The following is a 15477-nucleotide window of genomic DNA, read 5'->3' on the forward strand; positions in this document are numbered from 1 at the left end:
GACATATGGTTCACAAAGAAAGATCTATCACTAGCCAAATGGCACATCAAAAATACATCACTTTTTTTTTCTTTTTGGAGACGGAGGGTCGCTCTGTCGCCCAGGCTGGAATGCAGTGGTGCAATCTCAGCTCACTGCAAGCTCTGCCTCCCGGGTTCACGCCATTCTTCTGCCTCAGCCTCTCTGAGTAGCTGGGACTACAGGCGCCCGCCACCACGCCTGGCTAATTTTTTGTATTTTTAGTAGAGACGGGGTTTCACCGTGGTCTCGATCTCCTGACCTTGTGATCCGCCCGCCTTGGCCTCCCAAAGTGCTGGGATTACAAGTGTGAGCCACCGCACCCAGCCTAAAAATACATCACTTTTAATCAGGGAGATGCAAATTAAAATCACAGTGAGATATAACTCTGTATCTACTAGAATGGTTAAAATTTAAAAGATTGGCAATACTAAATGTTGACAAGGATGTGGACCAACAAACTCTCATCCATTGTTGGTAGAATGTATAATAGTACCATCACATAATGAGTTTCTTTTTTTTTTTTTTTTTTTTTTTCCTTGAGACAGTCTCACTCTGTCACCCAGGCTGGAGTGCAGTAGCATGATTTCAGCTCACTGCAACCTCCACCTCCCAGGTTCAAGTGATTCTCCTGCCCCAGCCTCTTGAGTAGCTGGGACTACAGGTGTACACCACCATGCCCAGCTAATTTTTTTTGTATTTTTATTAGAGATAGGGTTTCACCATGTTGGCCAGGCTGTCCTCGAACTTCTGATCTCAAGTGATCCTCCCACCTTGGCCTCCCAAAGTGGTGGGATTACAGGTGTGAGCCACCATGCCCAGCACATAGTAAGTTTCTTACAACACTAAACATATGCCTACCCTCTGACCCAAAAATTCCCCTCCTTGGTATTTACCCCAAATAAATGAAAACGTATGTCTCCAAAAGGATTTGCACAACGATATTCATAGCAATTTATTCGTAATAGTCCCAAACTGAAAATAGCTCAGGTGTACATCAACAGAAGAATGGCTAAACTGTAGTATGTTCATGAATGGAATACTACTCAGCAATAAAAATGAACTACTGATATGCCCTACAACATAGATGTACCTCAAAACCATTATGCTTAGTGAAAGAGGCTTTACATAAAAGATATACTATATGATTTCACTTATGTGATGTTTTTAGAAAAGGCAAAACTAATCCTGTGTGAAAAACATTGAAATAGTGATAGCCTGTGGGACTGGGGATTGACTGAAAAGAGGCAAGAGAGAACTTTGGAAGATGTTGCAGATGTTATGCAGCTTGGGTCACATGGGTGTATATGTCTGTCAAAATTCATTAAATTGTACAGTCTAAGATTTGTGCCTTTATGTGTATGTGTAAGTAAAATACTGGAAAGTAGCATGTAAAAATTATAGTAAATATGTTAGGTTTGTAAGAAAATGAATGATTTCTAACTTTCTGATTTATTAATCTACTGTGTGGTATAGCTGGTCTCCTGACTGTGTCCTAATGAATTAACACCTCCCAATATTCATGCTCTTTTATAATTTCCTTCTTTGCAGCTGAGCTGGCCCGGTAAGTCACTTTACCAATATAATAAAATAGAAGTGACTATGTAACTTCCAAAACTAAGTTGGAAGATGCCTTTTAGCTTCTGCTTGGTCCTCTCATAATGCATGCTCTAGGAAAAACCAGCTGTCATGTAAAAAGTTCTTGTACCCTGAGACTGCATTGCTGAGAGGAACCCCAAACTAGCCATGTGGATGGGCCACTTGGAGAGACAGAGAGATGCTGGGCCATCTGTGAGTTGTTCTAGCCTTTTCAGCCAAGATCAAACGTGAGTAAAGCCATTTTGGACATCCAGCCCTGTCAAGCTTTCAGATGACTTCAGCCCACTGCCATCTAACTACAATGAACTACCCAGCTAAGTCCAGTCAACCCACAGAACTTTGAGAGATAATAATTTGTTGTTTTAAGTCACCAAATTTTGAAGTGGTGGCTTAAAATATAACATTTCTATAGATAAATGAAACATTATAGATACATGCATACATGCGTAGACATAGAGATACTTAGATAAATAAAACAGTGTATCTATAATGTAAAAATAAAGGATATTTTATATCTTCCTGCCTTTATAAGATGATGCAAAGTATTATGACTCATTCGGTTCATTCATTCATTCATTTACAACATACATTAAGTACTAGCTATGGGCTTAAAATTGCTAGTTGTTAGAAATACAAGATGAACATGACATAGTAGCACAGCTGTTGAATTCTATTTTTAATATATTAAGTGTGTGAGGGGACTATCTAGGATCATTAGAGTAGAAGTGCCCATTAGGTAGTTGGTAATTCAAGTCTGGCACTCAGTATGTATTTGAGAATTATCTTCATTTATGTGTTTGTAGTTAAGCCAAGAGAATAGATGAATTCTTTCAAAAAGAACAGATTTAGGGGAAAAATGGGACCTATGATGGGATCCTAGGCAGAGGGAAGAGTAATTATTATTAAAACAGACTGAGACAGAACTCTCTGTCTGAGATAGGAGGAGAATCAGGAGATGCTAGTATCCTAAAAGAGGCAATCACATATTTATGGGCTTAAGCCTGTGGAGAAAGTGACATCTTTTTTACCTTGATCTCTGCCAGAAAGTTGAAGAGTTACTATTTTAGACCATCTTAAAATAAGACATAACTGAATCTTGTTATAATTTAGAGAATAACGAAGATACTGCAAGATTTGCAGGTATATTCTAGCCTCTAGAAAGTTTTTTTTTGTTGTTGTTGTTGAGACAGTCTGGCTCTGTCACCCAGGCTGGAGTACAGTGGCGCAATCTCGGCTCACTGCAAGCTCTGCCTCCCGGGTTCACACCATTCTCCTGCCTCAGCCTCCTGAGTAGCTGGGACTACAGGTGCCCGCCACCACGTCTGGCTAATTTTTTGTATTTTTAGTAGAGACAGGGTTTCACCATGTTACCCAGGATGGTCTCGATCTCCTGACCTCGTGATCCGCCCACCTCAGCCTCCCAAATTGCTGGGATTACAGGCGTGAGCCACCGCGCCTGGCCTCTAGAAAGTATTTTTTTTCTTTTAACTACAGACTTTCTTAAAAGGAAAAAGCCACCTACTCGTCACTTGTCATGCTGCCATCCCCATCCCCACCTTTTTTTGTTCAATGTGATAATCTCTGGTGGTCAATTTCTATCTTCTTTTGCCTTCCTTACTGTAAGGAAGAATCTCAAATTATTTGACCCTTTGCTTTGATTGCCTGACCCTAATTTAGTTTCTCTTCTTATTCTCATCAATGTGAAGCAGGTCCATACTGACATACAGTTACAGGAAATATATGGGTTTATTGCTCAATTTGTATAGTAGTAGGGGAGAAATTTTCATGAAATATGACATTATTAGCATTTTCCAAACGTTTTCAATTTTCTGTGAAACAAGACTTTATAAAGTAATAAAGTATTATATAAATATATTGGGTTGGGTAGTACTTTTGGTCAGGGTAGCATGTAACTGAAAAAAACTTCCCATTAAAAAAATTCCAGGAATAAATTTTTGTTATAAATTTTCTTTTAAGTTAATTTTTTCCAATTGTAAAAGTAAAACATTGTAGAAAATTGGAAGAAACAGAAAAGTACTTTTTTTAGAAAGAGAAATACATAACGAAATTATATATTTTAGAGTTTTGACCCACATAGCAACTGCCAATTGAAGTATTTGCATGGGAAGTTTCACCAGCTGTCTAAAACTAATAGCCCAGTCTCAGTTGCTATCCATAGTCATCCAACACACAAACATAGCACTTATCCTAGATTTCTTTGCCTATCCTCTATGCCAAATTAATCATCAGATCTTCTTAATTTATTCTTCAATTAACAAGTATTTATTGAGTGCCTTCCCTCATGGAGTGGTGATGCTTTGTCTTGCTTCCTATCCTTTCTTCCCAAATGCTGCCACCATGTTGCTGCTGGAATGTAGTTTCTGAAGTACGCTAGATTCCCATAACTCTCAGAATAAAGTTCAAATTCTTTAGTTTGATCACAACAATCTTCATGATAGGACATTTGCCAGCCCCATCTCATTCCATTTCCTATCGCTGGCATCTTAAACTCCAATTTGCAGTTCTTCAAGTATGTCATGTTCTGTCTCCCTTTATCCTCATCCATATCCTCTTTTATTTTAATAATCATAATGTCTGTTTGTCTTGTGTTAGCTCAAATATAGATAAAAATCCAGAAAGCCCTCCTAACCTCTGAGTTATATATCTCTCTTTCAGTTAGTTTCCTGTAGCCTACAGTGCTATCTCAATGATAACGTTTATCATACAGTATATATTACTTTACTTGCCTATCTGTCCCACTAAAATATAAAGCCATGAGAGCAGGTACTAGCACAGGCATGTAATAGGTACTTGATAAATGCTTATTGAATAGATAAGTGGTTTTATTTGGACATTGCTTTTTTATGATTTGTGTTAACATTTATTTGCAAACCAAATAAGGGAAGCATTGGTATAGATAATCAAAATTACCTTTTCACTCTGTTAATGTAAATGAAAGTTGTAGAAGCAGAAGTTCTAGGAGTGAAGCAGGGATTTACTTAAGCTAAGGATGAATGGTAGAAACTACTAGGACAGTTTGTCATTAGTGAAGAGAATGTAAAGAAGAGATTACTTTGAATTAGTTAATGAGGAAATGGCCATAAGTGATTTTAGATGTCACCAAAAGCATGATGATGAGGAAGACATACTCTAAGCGTTCGGAAAAATAATTCAGTCATGTTAATAGAGTCATCTTGATAGTATTTTTTAAAATGCCGACATTATACCTAAAATTCTATGGAACAATATTAATGTTTTGAAGGTAAGGACTAACTCTAATACTTTTGTATTCCCTGCAGTGCTCAAATATAAGATGTTTAATAAATGATTGATTTCTTCTCTCATTAAGATTACTTTTAGGAACATAAAGTAATTAAAACGTCTTAGCTATATAAAGAAAACTACAAATATTTGAGCACTGTGTAAACATTTTTTGACCTATTGCACATATAGGAATATAGGACTAATAAATAATACTAAGATACATGATAAAATGTGGATAATACTTCTTTGGTTATTTATGAGAATCAACTGATTGTGGATGCAAAGCCTTTCCTACTGTTTAATAATTAACTGCTATTATTTCTTTTTATATTTTATATTTTCAAAGTTATTCATATTTTGTATTTACAAAGTTATTCCTGTGGGGCAAATAAATAATACTGATATACATGGTAAGATGTGAATAATAATTCTTTTTTGATTATTTATGAGAACTGATAATGGATGCAAAGCCTTTCCCACTGCTTAGTAATTGTTAGCTGCTGTTGTTAATATTTCTTTTTATATGTTCAAAGTTATTAATATTTTTAAAGTTAAAAATAAATCATTTGTAAATTTTGAAAAATGCCCAACTAGTAAAGAGTGAAAAAAAATCAGTCATGAGACTGGTAATCACTTAACATTGATCCTACACTCCATTATATTTTTCCTAAAAATTACAAAATTACAGTGACTGCTAGAGGCAGGTAAATTATCTAATTTATGAATTAATTCTGCCTACTGAGAAATTTGCTAGGTTACCTTGAGTCAGAGTATGATTTAAAACTATTGGCAAAACAAGATGGAAGAAGAAACTTTGTAAGTCTGACTATTTAGCTCCTACTGTTCAAATTGGGATGAAAAGTTCAATTGGTATTAATTGTGTTTACTTTCTATTTTCTATGGTTTACTTTGACTATCTCAAGCAATTTTGGTTATGCAAAATATATTTACTCATTTAGAAAAGGGAAGTTGATAAGCTTATCAACTTTTCATATATATTTTGCTGAAAGATCTATAACATACCTCTGACAGCCTAGTATTTTCATACCTGCATTCCTTGGAGATATTGTGAGTTTGGTTCCAGACCACCACAATAAAACAAATAATGCAGTAAAGCAAGTCACACACATTTTTTGATTTCCCAGTGTATACAAAAGTTATGTTTACACTATACTGTAGTCTGTTAAGTGTGCAATACCATTATGTCACAGCATCTTCACCAGGAGTTGGTTCCATGTCAAGAAGCTACTTTCTTTGTTCATCCAGAGAAGCAACTCCTCATCCTTTCAGGTTTTATCATGAGATTGCAGCAATTCAGTGATATCTTTAGGCTGCACTTCTAATGCTGGTTCTCTTGCTGTTTCCACCACATCTGTGGTTACTTCCTCCACTGAAGTCTTGAATGCCTCAGAGTCAACCATGAAGATCAGAATCAGCCTCTTCCTTTTTCGAAACTCCTGTTGATGTTGATATTTTGACCTCCTCCCATGAATCACAAAATTCTTAATGATATCTAGAACAGTGAATCCTTTCCAAGAGGTTTTCAATTGACTGCCGAGATCATTAGAGGAATCACTACCTGCAAGAGCTATATCTTACAAAATGTATTTCTTAAATAATAAGACTTGAAAATCAAAATTACTCCTTGAACCGTGTGCTGCAGAAACAACACTAATCACTTGTGTATCTCCATCACAGCTCTTGGGTGACCTGGTGCATTGTCAGTGAGCAGTGATGTTACTTTTTTAGGGAGCATGCTAAAAAGGAATGAGTAGTAATACTTTGGAAGACATCTTTTTCTCTGCACAGCAGGTCTCAACAATGGTCTTAAAATATTCAGTAAACCATGCTGTAAAAAGATATGCTGTCATCCAGGCTTTGTTGTTGCATTTATATAGCACAGGCAGAGTACATTTAGCATCATTTTTAAGGGCCCTACGATTTTCTGGAATGGTAAATGAGCATCGACTTCAACTTGAAGTCACATTCTTCAGTATCGACACAAGTTGAAGCTACGTTAGCTTCAGACTTTTCTTCTGCAGCTTCCTCACCTCTCTCAGCCTTCACAGAATTGAATAGAGTTAGGGCCTTGCTCTGGATTAGGCTTTGGCTTAAGGGAATGCTATGGCTGGTTTGTTGTTCTATCCAGACCATTAAAGCTTTCTCTGCATCAGCAATAAGGCTTTATGCATTTTTTAAATCTTTCATGTGTTCACTGGGGTAGAACTTTTAATTTCCTTCAAGAATTTTTTCTTTGCATTCATAACTTGTCTAACTGTTTAGCACAAGAGGCCTAGCATTCAGACTGTCTTTGGTTTAGACATGCCTTCCTCACAAAACTTAATCATTTCTAGCTTTTCATTTAAAGGGAGAGACATACAACTCTTCCTTTCATTTGAACACTTAGTGGCCTTTACAGGGTTTAACTTGCCTAGTTTCAATATTGTTGTGTCTGAGAAAATAAGGTCTGGGGAATGGCAGATGGGGGAACAACCAGGTGGAGCAGTCAGAATGCACACATTATTGATGAAGTTTGCCATCTTAGATGGGTGTGGTGCATTGCAGCCCAAAACAATTTTAGTGGTAACAGCAAAGATCACTCATCACAAATCACCTAACAGATATAATGAAAAGGTTTAGAATATGGTGATGATGGCAGCAGCGGGCCATCTGGAGTGGCGACTGCCTTCATGCCTGCTACAGCGGGGAGGCGTGGCTGAGGCCACACACTCCAAGCAGCTGGTGGGAACTGGGGACAAGCAGGAGCCCCGCCCCTTCTGAGCTGGGGCTGGAGCTCCCTGGGTGCTACTGAATCTGCCCAAGCCATGCTGCAGAGCCAGGTACCCCTCTGCTCTTGGACCCTGGAGCAGGCGGGAGCCCTGCCCTCCTGGGTGCAGCTGAAGCTGCCCAAGTTGAGGCTGTGGACCTGGGCCTCCCACTGCAGGAAGCAGGCAGGAGCCCTAACCCCCCAGCACAGCTTGTCCAAACTGCAGCTACAGACCCAGACATCCCTGCACACTTGTGGGCCTGGGAAGGCTTCCCCTGCCCTCTCAGCCTCGGAAGTGCCTGCTCCTGCTGTCTGGCTTCTCCCTGCTGTTGGCAACTGCTCCAATCTTGGAACAAAGTTGGAGCTGAGCTCAGGTGCTGACACAGCCCAGCCAGTTGTGCACATGCTCAGGGCAGTGCTGACACACCAGTCCCCTGCCACCTCGGCACCAGACCCCTTCTGGATTTTGGGCGCCGATGAGCATAGGAGGGAAGCCGATGGGTGGCTGAGGGCAGCTCCATGCTGGCCTGCAGGCACCCATTGGCACCTACACCCTAGGCACCATGAATGGCAGCAGGAGGTAGGTTCCTGGGTAGAAGGAGGAGGGTCTCCGGTGAGGCCCCACCTTCAGGCCAGGGAGGGCCTGAAGGCTGGGGGCCAGGCTGCCAGTTCCACAGACCAGAGTGGGAGGTTGTGGTGCTTTTTCCAGGCCGCCCATGGACCAATCAGCATGCAATTCCTCTTCTCTGAGGCCCATGAAAGCCCTGGGCTCTGTCAGAGCTGAGCAGATATCAGGACAATCAGCTGCAGAGAGAAGCAACCCATTCCAGGGCCTCTTCTCTTCTCAGAGCTGGGAAGTTGATGGGACTACTTGCCTGCAGAGAGGAACAACCCACTCCCGGACCTCTGCTCTGCTGAGAGCTTGGAAGACACTGAGATAACCAGTTGCAAAGAGGAGCAACCCATTCCAGGGCCTCCTGTCTGCTGAGATCTAGAAAGACAATGGGACGACCTGCCTGTAAAGAGGAGCAACCCACTCCAAGGTCTCCTCTCTGCTGAGAGCTGCAGAGTTGACAGGATTACCTACCTGCAGAGAAGAGCTTCCCACTCCGGGGTCTCCTCTCTGCTAGGAGCTGAACACTCGTCAGGACACCCTGCTTGTGGAAAGGAGTTACCCAGTGCGAGTCTCCTCTGAGCTGTTCTATTGCTCAGTAAAGCTCCTCTTTATCTTGCTCACCCTCCACTTGTCTCTGTACCTCATTCTTCCTGGTTGTAGGACCAGAACTCAGCTCTTTTAGCCCCATTGAATGGCAGGGTTAAAAGAACTGTAACACAAACAGTGCTGCAACATGCCCCTTGCTCACCACATTGCAGGTGAAGAGAAGGAGAGAAGAGCTGCTGCCCATCAGGGAGCACGTATCTGGGAGCTCCCCATGCCAGGGCTGTGACTCCCTCTCTGGGGCCCTGAGGTTCCTGGCATCTCCAAGCTTCCAGGTGCCACGACATTCCCAGTGCCAGATGTGGAAACTGTAGTGCACCTGGTCTACCTGCAGCCTTGCAGAGAGCTGGTGCCCATGCCACACATGGAGCTTTCCACTCTGCTGCAGCAGCTGGTGTGTCTGACTGCACATTGGCTAGACCCCACACTCACTCACACTCCCCTCATCACTCCATGCCTGACTCGCCCTTGGTAGGCATGGGATCCAGGTCGGTAGTGTGAGCCAAGTGCAGCATGCCAGGCCAAGTGGGTGGAATGAGTCCAGCAGGCCTGAGCAAAAAAAGGCAAAGGCACCACTGACCACAGAAGTTTCCAGCCAGAAAAGCTACATCCCAAGGATCCTGTAACAGTACAAATTACCAAAATGTGACACAGACATGAAGTGAGCACATCCTGTTGGAAGAATGGTGCTGATAGACTTGCTAATCTTAGAGTTGTCACAAACCTTCAATTCGTAAGGTGGCAGATGGAATTAAGGTTGTTAATAAGCTGACCGTGACATAGTGGAAAGTATGCTAGGTTATCCGTGTGGCTCAATATAATTACCAGAGTGCTTAAATGGTAGAGAATGGCAGAAGAGAAAGTCATCGCATGTGATGTGAGAACAACTTGGCCCACTGTTGCTGGCTTTGAAGATGGAGGAAGGGGGTCACAAGTTAAGGAGTGGCTTCTAGACTTCTAGACAAGGGTGGCTTCTAGAAACTGGAAAAGGGAGGGAAGGAAATTCTTCCCTATAGGCTCCAGAAAGGAATGCAGCCTAGCGAACATCTTAATTTTAGCCCAGCAAGTCTTCTGATCCCCACAACGTTTGGATAATAAATTTTTTGTTGCTTTAAGCAAAAAAAAACCTCTTTACTTAATAAAAAATGCAATATCTGGGAAGTGCAATAAAATGTGGTATGCCTGTAGGTATTTGTTAAGTCTGTTTCCATGTTAATTTGTGTCTCTATAGAATGTAAATTCCACAAGGACAATACCATGTTTGTTTTTGTGTCCCAAGAATAGGTCTTGGCACAGACTGATAAATAAATATTTGTTCAATAGATGAATAGTTGCAGGCAGCCATATTATAAATGCATATTCAATGATTTAGTTCAAATAAAATTTAGCATGTGCCCTTAGGTTTATAATGTTAACGAACAGTACTTTTAATGTCAAATTTACGACTGTGTTCTACTTCCAATCATTTTATTTCTTTCCTACTGAATAATCTGGATCTATTTGCTGTATCGTTTATACCTAAGTTATTCCTAGGTTCTAACTTTGGAAACATCAGGGATTACCTGTAGTATCCTAAAAGGTTCTTATTTGAGTTGTCTAATTTTCACCCAATGAGTGATAATTTCACATATTCAGAGTTTTTCAAAATATAGATGACTCATGTAAAAAATTGTATCTTAAATTTGTTTCTCTGTCCTTTTTTGTTGTCTTTTATTGTTTTTATTATAAGATTTTTCTAAAGCATATACTCTAAAGTTGCCTTAAAAGAACAGATCCTATTAAAAAAAACAGGAGTAGAAAATAGTAACTGTTTCTTGCTTTTCTTGTTTTAGTGCCAATTTTTAAAATGCAACATGAATACATACTTATTATGTATATAATTCATGCATTTATATTCTTAAAACTTTTTGTTTAAATTTAGAATATAAGACAAATGACAAATATTTTCTATAGTATCGGAGTAAATATATTTTATTCTGTTTTTAATGTATGTGTTTAAAGCACAGCTCTATTTTACAAATGTAAAATGTGAAAGCCAGTGTCAACTTCTTGGGTTATTATCTCGTTTTGTGTTTATTAACATAGTTTTTATGTTACTAGTATACATTTTAACAATAAAATGCTTTCTATTTTAAAATATGAGTACAGCATAACATTCAGTTAAGCATATCTGTTATGGTTCATCAAAATAACATCCACTGAATGTACTCTGTTGATTAACCAAACATCTCCTCTTTGTCTTTTTGGGTAACAGCATGCTCCTACTTCTCTTTAATTAAATGACCTTACCTTATATTTGTCTTGACTGGCTTCTGTTTACAGAAATTGTAAACCAGTTGAATGCTCTGAGCAGCTTAGATGAAGATCAAGATGACTGCATAAAGCAAGCAAATATGCCTTCAGCTAAATCAGCCAGTTCCTCTGAAGGTCTAAGAGCTTTCCTCCTTTCTTTCTGCTTCTGATTGCCTGTATTTACTGTGACCTGCTACCTCTTGACTTCTGTCTGTACTTATCTGTCAGTTTTGTCTTTGTGCTTTTCCTTGAATGTTTGGTAATTTGTAGTGCACCAACAGGCAACAAGATAACAGTACTTATCTTTTGCAAAGTCATGTCAGGATCCTTGATAGACAGTGGTTTTAAAACACTTTCTAAGATAATACTTGGTCATACAACATGCTATTTCTTCAGTGTGTTTACATATTATAAATATATTGTTTTTAGAATATTTGCTTATCATAAGCCCATTTCAGTTATTCCTGTTTGGGAGTGAAGAATGTTCTTTCTAAAAGTCTATGTCAACACTTTTTTTATTGGCTCAAATTAAATTGAGATGGAAGTTTCTTTAGTACAGTTCATTATCTGACATAATTTTCCATTAATACTCAAATGTTTGTTTTGTTTTATTTGAAAATGTTGGTATGCTACAAAATACTTGAATGGCATTCTGTCATTGGTAAAATGCTATATACTATTATTTGCAGGTATTATTCGTGTGAATTTTTACCATTTGAAATGTTTCACGAATGTTCAATACTTACACTTAACCATAACAGGGAACTAACCCATATGTTTATTTTCAGAGCTTATCAACAAACTTAACTTTTTGGATGAAGCAGAAAAGGACTTGGCCACCATGAATTCAAATCCATTTGATGACTCTGATGTTGCAGAATTAAATCCATTTGGAGATCCTGACTCAGAAGGTTGCAAGTTTTTCTGTACTTTTAAAGTCTTTGTATAGTCAAGTTGTCTTGAACTGTAAGGGCAGGAAAATATTTTCTTAAGAGACTAACACAAAAAAATTATTGTTTATAATATTATTATTGTGTTCAATACCACTTGGAGTTGATCAGCAATTCTGGATCACTTCTATGGAATTGCTTTTAAAGAAAAAAGAAAGCCTTATGTAAACATTTACATGGGGCTTTACAAGTCTCATTCATTTGGTCTACCAAGTAAGGTCAGAATGTGGGATATACTGATTTTGGGGTGGTGGAGGTAGCTTCTCTATATGGATCATTTTCCCTAACACTCAGTCTGATGAGCCCTTCTGCCCCAACTCTATGTCTCTCTGACTGAGATTCTCTAGCTGAGAATTAGTAGTGAGAGTGAGTTATGCATGTGAAAACATGAAGCAGAGAATAGGTTAAGAACTGCTGCTATTATATATATACAGCATACTTGTGAGGTGTAAAACCAGGGATTTATTTTCCTGAGTCATTTTTCTCATTAAGTAGTTTTGAACTCATAAAGCCTGGCTAAGGGCTGTTATAGAAGTGAAACTTCTGTTTAATTGAACTCTGTATGCTTAACATAAATGCAAGAATGATTAACCACTGTTTACATCTTTTTTGGCTGCATCTGAGAAATCTTCATGAGTTTTAAAGAATTTTGCTACTGCCTGTCATGGTGAAAATGGGGCTTTAGCTTCAGGATTCACTCTGTTATAGCAATATAATTTCATAATTCTTTCTCTGTCTCCTCTTCCTTTACTTTCTCCCTTCTTACCAGACTCCAAATTATTAATAGTAAGTGTGAATTCATGAGTTTTTATTTTGTTTGAGGGCTATATATTATGAACATATTTTAAATCTTAAAAAGGTTACAATAGCTGGGCACGGTGGCTCACGCCTGTAATCTCAGCACTTTGGGAGGCCTCTGAGGCTGGCGGATCACCTGAGGTCACAAGTTTGCGACCAGCCTGACCAACATGGAGAAACCCCATCTCTACTAAAAATACAAAAAGTTAGCTGGGCATGGTGGTGCATGCATGTAATCCCAGCTACTTGAGAGGCTGAGGCAGGAGAATTGCTTGAATCTGGGAGGCAGAGGTTGCGGTGACCAAGATCGCGCCATTGCACTCCAGCCTGGGCAACAAGAGCAAAACTCCATCTCAAAAAAAGAAAAAAAAAGTTACAATACATCATAGAGGCAGTCAACTACCTCTTTTCATAGATTAGGAAGCTGAGACCGAGAGAAGTTAAATTATTTGACTTTAGGTAGATGGAGGTGGAGTTGGAGCTAAGATTCTTAATCAGGTATCTTCTTTTGACCACACAACTTCTTGATTTTATACTACATAAAATTAAGTATATTGAGTTCAAAAATATTTACAAAATGTTTTGAGACATTCAGTATTTGAACTTTCTATTTTAAAATCAAGTAAGTTTTCTAAATGTAAGTCTGTTATTGGAGGTATAAAAGAGAGTGGCAGACAACACATAAGATCATATTTCTATGAAGAAGAGGTAAGCCAGCCTGACTGAGAATCTTTAATTATACCTGTAGAGCCAAACAAATATGTGTCAACCAGTGATCTCTTTAAATATATGCCTATTAGAGTCTTTGGAGTAAGTATTTTTTATTATTAAAATATTTTTATAGAAATAATTTATTGATTAAAAACTTGCAGCCTCAAAACAGAAGTATTTGGGGAAGAAAAAAATGGGTTGCAGTTGTTCAGATGGTTCTTTTTTTGCTTTTACAGCTTCAGTTCTCCTCTTATATTTATGTGCTTGAGTGGCTTTTTTTTTTTTTTTTTTTTGAGACAGAGTCTCGCCCTGTCACCCAGGCTGGAGCGCAGTGGCACATTCTCGGCTCACTGCAACCTCCAACTCCCGGGTTCAAGCGTTTCTCCTGCCTCAGCCTCCCGAGTAGCCTGGATTACAGGCGCATGCCACCATGCCCAGTTAATTTTTGTATTTTTAGTAGAGATGAGGTTTCGCCATGTTGGCCAGGATGGTCTCAATTTCCTGACTTTGTAATCCGCCCACCTTGGCCTCTCAAAGTGCTGGGATTACAGTCATGAGCCACCGCTCCCGGCCCTTCAGTGGGTTTTTTAGAAAGCTACTAAATGTAGGCTGGGCACAGTGGTTCACGCCTGTAATCCTAGAACTTTGGGAGGCCAAGGCAGGTGGATCTCTTGAGACCAGGAGTTTGAGATGAGTCTGGCCAACATGGTGAAACCCGTCTCTACTTAACATACAAAAGTTAGCCCAGTGTGGGGCACACAGCTATAATCCCAGCTGTTTGGTAGACTGAGGCAGGAGAATCACTTGAACCCAGGAGACAAAGGTTGCAGTGAGCCAAGATCGTGCCACTGTACCCCAGCCTGGGTGACAGAGTGAGTGAAACTCCAGCTCAGGAAAAAAAAAAAAGAGAGAGTCTTCTCTTAAACCCGCCTTTGTTGCCTATTCTAGCATCTTCGAATCTTGCTCTATAGTTTGTATACTTTCTTGCTTTTGGTGTTGTAACTGATGAATTTGCTTGGATTAATTTTTGCAATCCTCTTCCTGAAAGAAAAAAATAAAAGTCTTATTTTTATTGACCCATTTTGTCAGTTTCTTAAGCATTTGAGCCCTGATATTTGTTAATACAAAATTGGATAGGAAAAATTTATAATCTCTCTTCCCTTATGGAGAAAAGAAAATGCTTAATTTACATGATTATAAAGATTCTAGTGGTGTTAAGTTTGAATATTATCATGGTATTACAAAAGATACTATTACCGAGTCTCTTCTTTAATGTAGACTATGTTTAAATTCATTTCAGTATTGATTTATTATGATTTTATGACATCTCTTTCACACTTTTTACTTGCTTCCCCATGGTGTACAGAATTTCAGCTCAGAAGTTTTCATTTTACGTTCTTTTCAACATAAAGACAAAATAAATTTTGTGGGCTAACATGTAGAGTATATGTAGTTCGACTTTAAAATATAAAAGTCATTGGCCGGGTGTGGTGGCTCACGCCTGTAATCCCAGCCCTTTGGGAGGCTGAGGCGGGCAGATCTCCTGAGGTCAGGAGTTCAAGACCAGCCTGGCCAACAGGGTGAAACCCCATCTCTACTAAAAATACAAAAAATTAGCCAGGCGTGGTGGTGGGCGCCTGTAATCCCAGCTACTTGGGAGGCCGAGGCAGGAGAATAGCTTGACCCCAGGAGGCAGAGGCTGCAGTGAGACGAGATTGCGCCATTGCACTCCAGCCTGGACAACAAGAGCGAAATTCCATCTCAAAAAAATAAAAATAAAAGTCATTTATAAATGTCAGTCATAAAATTTTTATAATAATCAGATTAAGTTGTTTGAAATGTCACTTAGGAAACAATTT

The 15477-nt window shown here is 39.1% G+C and overlaps 1 protein-coding gene across 7 annotated transcripts in view; it reads left to right on the forward strand.

Annotated features, from left to right (window-relative positions):
• EHBP1 (EH domain binding protein 1) overlaps positions 1 to 15477 on the forward strand; it is a 354447-nt gene that overhangs the window by 147239 nt on the left and 191731 nt on the right. For 4 of the 7 annotated variants that reach the window (XM_003262441.3, XM_030828366.1, XM_030828363.1 and 1 more), the window contains exons 8-9: positions 11190 to 11294; positions 11948 to 12070. In XM_003262441.3, the coding sequence (XP_003262489.2) occupies positions 11190 to 11294; positions 11948 to 12070 (228 nt within the window). The remainder of the gene's footprint in view (positions 1 to 11189; positions 11295 to 11947; positions 12071 to 15477) is intronic. The other 3 variants (XM_003262440.4, XM_030828368.1, XM_030828364.1) reach the window with 1 other exon arrangement.

Source organism: Nomascus leucogenys, chromosome 14 (genome assembly GCF_006542625.1).
Source record: "Nomascus leucogenys isolate Asia chromosome 14, Asia_NLE_v1, whole genome shotgun sequence".
Lineage (NCBI taxonomy): Eukaryota > Metazoa > Chordata > Mammalia > Primates > Hylobatidae > Nomascus > Nomascus leucogenys.